The sequence below is a fragment of the Bombus huntii genome, chromosome 7 (genome assembly GCF_024542735.1).
Source record: "Bombus huntii isolate Logan2020A chromosome 7, iyBomHunt1.1, whole genome shotgun sequence".
NCBI lineage: Eukaryota > Metazoa > Arthropoda > Insecta > Hymenoptera > Apidae > Bombus > Bombus huntii.
The window spans coordinates 5,206,395-5,214,678 of NC_066244.1; the positions used below are offsets into that span (position 1 = coordinate 5,206,395).

The 8,284-nt window shown below is 28.0% G+C and overlaps 1 protein-coding gene across 2 annotated transcripts; it reads right to left on the reverse strand.

Annotated features, from left to right (window-relative positions):
- Window positions 1–457: 457 nt before the first annotated feature.
- LOC126867467 (ER membrane protein complex subunit 1) lies at window positions 458–7,151 on the reverse strand. 2 transcript variants are annotated; one of them, XM_050621930.1, is made up of 15 exons: window positions 6,936–7,151; window positions 6,679–6,794; window positions 6,182–6,365; window positions 5,309–5,464; window positions 4,869–5,205; window positions 4,475–4,778; window positions 3,961–3,981; window positions 3,296–3,468; window positions 3,032–3,193; window positions 2,677–2,961; window positions 2,423–2,618; window positions 2,132–2,329; window positions 1,913–2,038; window positions 1,572–1,799; window positions 458–1,437 (listed from the first exon to the last, which is right to left on the reverse strand). In XM_050621930.1, the coding sequence occupies exons 1-15, from the start codon at window positions 7,076–7,078 to the stop codon at window positions 1,277–1,279; spliced, it is 2,790 nt and encodes a 929-aa protein (XP_050477887.1). In that variant the 5' UTR covers window positions 7,079–7,151; the 3' UTR covers window positions 458–1,276. The 2 variants fall into 2 exon arrangements, with proteins under 2 accessions (XP_050477887.1, XP_050477889.1); XM_050621932.1 differs by lacking the exon at window positions 3,961–3,981.
- Window positions 7,152–8,284: the final 1,133 nt, after the last annotated feature.

Here is an 8,284-nt window from a genome sequence, read left to right on the forward strand (position 1 = left end):
TTATAGTTACCTTCTTAGTAAATGAGCTACGATTGTAGCCGCAATTTAAACACGATCCTGATAATGAGTGCCCTAACTCGATGCATTGATTTATATTAAATCAAAATAATTGATACATCTTAAATCTACGACGATTGTAGCTTAAAACTGATTGTGCGAGTGGATGAGTGAGGAAGCGAGTAAGGGAGAGGGGAAGCGATGAAATAACTATTATTGTAAATATTAATAACATAGTATTACTCGCCATAATGGTAAAATTGGAAAAGTAATTGTTTCAGTATAGCAAATATATTTAATGTTTTCTTCTACCATTCTTTTCCTCCGTTTGTTATCGTTATCATAACGTTTAAGGAAACATTACGTTATCGTAATGTTAATTAAGAAAATGCATCGAAATTCTTTTCCATGTTGTAGTCACAAACAAAAAGGAGGGAAAAGGGAAGTAAACCAGACAATATCGTAAAGATGTTTGTATAATTATTGTGTATACAAGACTGTGTAAGTACACATTTATGTATATGCACATTTATATACATTTCTCATTACATGCTTACATGATAATATTTCGATTCTTGCAAGAAAGAACTATAAAATATAGTCCTTAGAATAACATATATACATATATCATGAGTTTTAAACTTGACGAATTTGTAATTTTCGGGTGATAGGGAAACTGTTTAATTTAATATGCAAATTTAAATTGACATAATATGTCTTGCAAATATTATTTCTAAATATGTATTCGAAAATGTTAGTTTTTCCAGTATTGGAATATTAAATATGACAAAATAAATTAATAATTTAAAATATTCTTGGTATTTTTATCTTAATTTTCTATTAAAATTAATTTACATAATATAGATGTACGTATATTAAAGAAATGTGTAACTCTATATTTTGTATTTTCTTAACGAAAAATAACTATATTTTGAGCATGTTGTCAGTTACTTTAATAATCTAATAATTAGTGATCCTGGTCCACTGTTGTCATACGATGATTAGCACACTTTAAAATATTCGGAAATATGTTATCTATTGTGTGCGTCCTGTACTAATAAAAGGATAAATAATACATATATATATATATGTATGTATATATATATGTATATATTCTGATACTTAGGTAAGATAATAAATTGTTAACATTCACTTTGCAGTAACATTGTTTTTTTATAAAACAGTATTTTTTTTACAAATTATTATTAGCAAAACGTCTTGCTTTTAGTGAACAAATATTTAAGAATGTAATGTATTGATTCTCTAGAAAAATCAAACATCATTTCCATGCTTGCTTTTGCGCTTTCTGGGATGCTAGTTTCTTTGTGATGTACGACGAAATTAAAAGCGCTGCCAATACTATCACAATAAGATAATAATCAAAATCTTCTTTCAAAACGTCAAATGTTTTAGACGGTGCCACACGTGTGTAGAACAAGTCTGCGAACATCGTATTACATACATAATTACTTGTAATTTTCTAATTGTAATACATTACTAATGGGTTAAATGTATTAGTCCCTCAGTGATTGATAAAGTTACGGTAAAACAAAGTTGTATCTCAAAGTACTTACCAAGACCGTGTACAAAAACTAAGCAAGTACTTTCAAGGCCACTAGGACTAGTATGAATGCCGGAAACCCTAAAGACGCTTTGGTTATAATTAATTATTGCATCCATATGAATAGGTATTTCTGGCATATATGGTATGACACCTTCTTCGCGTATTTCGGGATTAATAGGCCGCCGTGGATCTACCATCATCCACGGTAATTCCAATACTCCGCCATTAGCTAGGGCCACTAATACGTATAAAAAGTAATTTATAAACAACTATGTTTTCCTATTTATAAATTATTAGTACAGTACTATAGTACTAATTATAAAGTATTAGTCATACAATTCATATACATACCTATGATGTGTTTACTCGTGATACCTTTCTCTGTAATAGTTTCCCGCATAGATTCTATTGCTGCTGGGAAAATAAAAGCTTGTCTTTCTACAATTGGCAACTTAGTTGTAGCTAACGATGAAAACACTAGAATAAGATATTGAATTTATAATATTTAATATAAACAAGAACAAGGATATGAATCAACATAATTATAATAAAAAATGGCGTGAACAATACCTGTGGTATTACTCTGTATTTTTCCTTCATATAATTCTAAACTAGCAATTTCTGTTCTACGACTCTTTTCGTTAAAATAACTGTACACTATCCAATTTTCTGAATGCACAACATGGACTGGACCACGAACTCTCTTGTGCATAATAGAAAATATCATTGCTCCAGACACCACGTCCAATAAATATAAATTAAGCGTATCTGTAAGTCGTGAATTATTTTTAAATTAGTTATATATATGATATGGAACTTCAATAATTACAATATTCTTATACAGCAGCATAATAAACGTACCTTTATGAGTGCGTCCAACACCCTCAGTTACAATTGCGACTAAGTTAGGATTAATATACTTATATAGAACTGATCTATCACTTAGAACCCTACCCTGGGAATGAACACGTTCAATTGGATTTTTCGATACGACGTGTGTTATTCTTTGGTTTTTTGGTGACAGCAGTAATTCCCATACTTTATGAGAAATGAGTTCCTAAAGGATGAAATTAAGATGAATATTTAGAAAGTTTGCTAAATAAGCTTATACATACTTGAGCTGTACTATATGATAAAGAATATCCAGACAATATTCCAGTTGTTTGATCAGCAGTAAATATATATGTATTTTTAGCGAGTGATGCAGCAATTGCAGTTGCACCTTCAGGATATACATGAGCTTTATCTCGTGTGTCAAAAATAAGTACGCCTCGCAGAAAATCATCCGTCGTTACATGAAGTAACATAGATTGCTTTATTCTATATCCTAATTTTATTAAACCATCCAATGGTTGACCAGTAATCGGATTAAAAGTATATACAATTCCTTCTCCCGTTTGCTAAAATATTTAAAATCAAATAAGAGATCTATTTATATTGAATTAATGTTTTAATGCATACAATACATACTTTATCCTCTGCCAATAACGCACATTGTGGCGGATATGGAAAATGTCTGCTACCACGTTGTACGTATAAAATTATTGCATCAGATCTTTTATTGAAACCTCGAATACCTCGTACCCTAAGTTGCCAAATAATTTCACCTTTTCTAGTTTCAATACCATATAACTATAAATACATAAAATCAAGGATTAACATTAAATGTATGGTTTGAACTAAATGTATATAATATATGTTAATTAATCAATGTAAGTATATTTATTTTCATACTTTTCCTGTTGATGTAACGAGGACAATCATTTTATGTAAACCAAATTTATCTCGTACTAAATCAGTACGTTGATTGGATTGTTGAGGTGTGAGACTTAATATGGATTGGAAGAATGTTCTTGCTTGTTTAAGTTGAGAACTGACTCTTCTAAACATCATGCTCAATACATCCCCTAGATATAACACAAAATTATAAAATATGTCAAATGTGTAATATTAATATTGTAAATTATTTTTTTATAACATATTTATCATAAAAAACAAAGGAACAACAAACTTTTTAACTGCAAACCTAACAAACAACTACAATATTAATAATATATGTTAATAAAAAATTACAGTAAAGCACAATCAAATTTACAAGTATAATAATAATTATTATCTTTTTTTATCATTCATGCATAGTGCTTCAATATTCTATTTGTAAGGCAAATTTAAACATACTGTTGTATTAAAAAAGTTTATATTAATATACTTTATATTGTCATGCAAATAATAACATTGTAGGAACTTTCTTAAATAGCAAAGATAAAAATATTTACTAGTCTGCATTTAATTCGTTTATATTTTCTTGAGCTTCTAAAGAAAATTAACGTGCCTATAAGACTAATAAACAGCAGGAATAAAGTAATTTTCAAACCAGCCTTTGCTGCTCCACTACTTACATGAACTGTCTACATCAATACCTGCCAGCAGCCATTCACAAAAGAAATGTAATTAATACAACATAACTAATACTTTTCTTATTAAGATATAAGTTGAGAATATATAATGTGATTTATTTATTGTTGTGTGTGTTACAATTAAACTGTAACATTAAGCTGTTTAATACTTTCTAAGTAATAATATAGAAACGAAGACGATAATACAAATAGTTTTTAATCAGAATATTACTTTTATACAAGTACTACTTACTTGCATTAAAAAATGATTTACTTCTGACAAATATCAAAATATTTATATCAAATATAAGAAATGTTGCAATTAAATTACTTATAACAGATAGACACTTATTACAAATCTCAATGTGAATCTTTAATATTATAATTATCAATTTTTATAATATTATTTTTTAATATCTCGTTTAATGATCTTATACAAAAATATTTAATTTATTTTATCATAACGTTTGCTGTGCCTTAAAAAATATGATAAGCATATATTATAGTTTATACTTACTCTCTTTCTGATCGAATTCTGTTTCTATTTCTTGATCTCTATCTGACATAGGTAGTTCTATAATCTCCACTGCTACAATACTAGCAAGTGCTTCTTCCCTAGCCCACACTAATTTATTATGCTGTAGCAGCGCAACACTGTGATCTTCTGAAGCTAATAAATGACGGCAAGTTACACCTTTTGTTTGTCGAGGACAAACAGAAGCCATAATTGTTGGTGAGAGTAGTGAATTATGCATTACAACGATAGATAAATTTGGCATAGGTTTTGATGTTAAAAGTTCTGAAGCAACAATTTCTGTTACCTAGAATTATATCGATAGAAGTTCTCAGTATTTTTGTTAATTAATATTCAAAAAATCTTTTTTAATACAGTTAAATTTTAAAATACTTACTCCATTTTTATAAGTTGTTTCTAAAAGCACTTTTTCATTATCAACTGAAACAATATAGAGCATAGAATCTTCTGCTATATCCCTTTGGATAGGAACAGGTACCTCTCCAACAAGAAGAATACGTTTCCGTTGGTTATTATCTGCGCTAATTGATACAACAGGTTCTTCACCTAACACTGATTCTAAATGATATGGACCTTGTGCACCAGCACCAAATATGGTATTTATTGTAACTGATTGCGGTTGAGAATGTGTATCAAATAAATGTACCAAAAGCAATATAGCTAATGAACTGTCTCCTTTCAAGCAAGCTAAATATGGAGCTGCTAAAACACATCTAAAAGACAAAAAGTTATAAAAATTTTATTACGTAGGAATTTTAAATATACCGAGCTTTTTACTAACATAACATATTTCTACTTTATAAAGTAATTTCTTACTCTGTTTCTTGAGTTATAAATGGTGCTGAGACCCTTCTTGTTTTCAATTTATCTCCTGTTTTACTGTCATAGGATGTTACTTCTACGCCACTATTATAAATTGGTAAAATATGGTGTAACGTTCCATCTTTTATATGCCATTTCACATCTTTAATTCTGTATGAAAAAATGATTTTATTAGTAACACCAGTATACGTAATGTAAAATATTATGTGCTGCTGAAATATAACATTTATAAAATTATCGTATACTTTCATGTTTAGAAAGAAATTATTTTATAGAAATTGACCATAATTAGGAAATGAAATATTTTTGAATACAAAACAAGATATATTTTAATATATGAAACTTAAAAAGATCTGAAGCAGTTTATATTAGTTGCTTAACGAATTCATCTTGTTTCAGAGTAAAAAATCTTTCATTGTCTTGTTCTATTGTATTACGTTTTACAAAATCCTTTACAGATTTCTTTACACTGGAACTACCTGGTAAATACGTAATAACGTAAAGGTAACATCAAGTGTAATAACATATTACTGTGAGATATAATCATGTAGTATGTAAAAAGATATTATTGAATGTGCATTAAATACGGATAAAGAAACCTGTTAGCACTGTACAATCCCAGTGTAGAAAAGGATATAAATGGTGAGAAACGTCTGAAAATCAATAATGATAATTACATTTTATTTTGTATATTATAACTGTTTCATGAAAACAAATCTTGTTAATAAATCTATAACATTAATATTAAATAATATAAAAATTTTCTTTCAACGTTCAAACTATCTTTGAAAACGATTAATTATCTATAATTATCTATAGAATATCAAATAGAAGTATGTTTAATTAAAATATATAATATTAACAAACCTATCGTGATTTTGTTCAGCAATTGGCCATTCATGAAGTATATGTCCAGTAGCCAAATCCCATGCACGAACAATAGCCGGTACACCTCCACTTACAGAAACAAGATCTCCATCTGCAATTCCACCCAATGCTCGAATCCGACCTGCATATCCTTTTTCTAATACACGTCTCCATAGTATTTGTCCTAAATCAAAAGATTATGTCTCCCTATCTTTCTTATAATTTATACTTTTATAGTTTACATGTACGTATGATATCATATAATCACATTGCAAAGGAATGTTTAATAAAATTGTAATAAAATACTAAATTTAAAATGATAAATTGTAAAAATAGCACAAAGACAAATGCTACATACTTTTTGATCTTTTCGGCTAATTTCAAAGATTTCAATTAAATATGATAAATTTATATTCACACGTATATGTAAAATTAAACAAATGAAAAAGTTTCGCATATCTAATCGAAACGGCTTTACGTCAATGTTTATAGCCCACCTGACTTTAGATTTAGCGCAGCAATAACATTTTCTTCAGTAGCAACAATAATCTTTTTTGCGGTCGAGACAGTATCAAAACTGGCGAATTTAATTTTGCCGACATAATTCTGTTTCCTGCAAGCACAACGGCAAATGGTTCATTGAGAATGATTCGACACAACTGATACGCTGTCAAATCATGGTAACATGCTACTGCATTATTTAAGAGATTCAGCATTGTAAGCAACGTTTGTTCAAGGATTCCAAATAATTTACCAGTCAAATTTTCCAACTTGATCTTCGTACAGACACAGAGACAAATTAAATAGTCCGACCAGTATGATAAGATATTGTAATATCTGAACATCGATTAAAAACCGGTTGATGTTCCCTCTAAAACTCCATACGAACGGAGCCATGACGATAAGTGTGAACGTATCAACGTATTAATCCATCCGCTTACACAAATTTCTTCCGCACCTGATGTATAACCATTGGTAGTGTAAGCGAACGATGGTCACCTCATATAAAAACTACGTATTTTTTTATTATTTTTATAATGATTTCCATTTTGTAGTACATAAAGAAAAGAAAAAATAGGGGACATTTAAAAAACCAACGATCGAATATATAATTTATAGAAATCTATTTTGTAATGTATAAAATTATGTTACAATTATCGTCGATAAACAATAATATTTATGTAAATTATTAGCAATTATATACATTGCAGTTTTAAATATGATAAGAAATATTTACAGATAAGTTTTAATTAGTTAATATGTTTGGTATTAATAAACAATGTAATAGAACAGATAACAAATTTTTTTATAAATCCTTGGAATAGGCAAATATGTATTTATATTTCATATATTACAAATGTTTTTTATTCTGTTTCTATTAATCTGTATATCAATTTTTACATTATCGACGGAGTAAATTTCAATAGTTGAGACATAATATATATACATACTAGACCATATCAATGGTCTATTCAGATTGGCGGGAATATCCGGTGCTATTTGAAATTATTTTTAGCGATGGATGAAAATCTTCATATTTAAATAGTTTAAAGTAAAATTGCAATAATTAGACACATTCTCTATAATTATTACCTTGAAACAAGTATTCTCCAAATTTTTTACACTTCTATAGGTATTATTATTTAATATTTTTGCTTATAATAATTTTCATATTTGCAATGTAAAGTAAAAACTATATATAGTAACACAATAGTTTATATTCACAAAAATTTAATTGTCAGTAAAATTTCCAGCATACATTACTGGTTTAAAATTTCGTCATAAGAAATAGCAATAGTATAATGCAAATATATAATATTTATACTATTTTTTCTCCTGGCTAGTAGTAACAACGTTCATGATAATTAAAAAGAAAAATAAAATTATATATAGTTATTTTTTTCAAATATAATTGTTATATTTGTGAAAACTTACAATTCGCATTAATATCTTTAAACAGCATAAGAAATTATTTTCTTTTGGTGGCTCAAAGTATAAATTCAATTTACGAAGTCATTGGATATTCTCTTAAATACCATTTGGGAAATTTTGCAACGGAAATATTAAATTTTGAACACATACATACAGCAAATTAAAATTTTA

What these genes read in the sequence shown, in the direction of transcription:
- LOC126867467 (XM_050621930.1), bottom strand. Translation starts at nt 7,078, where the DNA reads ATGGCTCCGTTCGTATGGAGTTTTAGAGGGAACATCAACCGGTTTTTA. An exon ending in AAACAACTTATAAAAATGGA is followed by an intron (nt 4,779 to 4,868) that starts GTAAGTATTTTA and finishes ATATAATTCTAG; the next exon opens with GTAACAGAAATTGTTGCTTC. An exon ending in TATCATATAGTACAGCTCAA is followed by an intron (nt 2,619 to 2,676) that starts GTATGTATAAGC and finishes TTCATCCTTTAG; the next exon opens with GAACTCATTTCTCATAAAGT.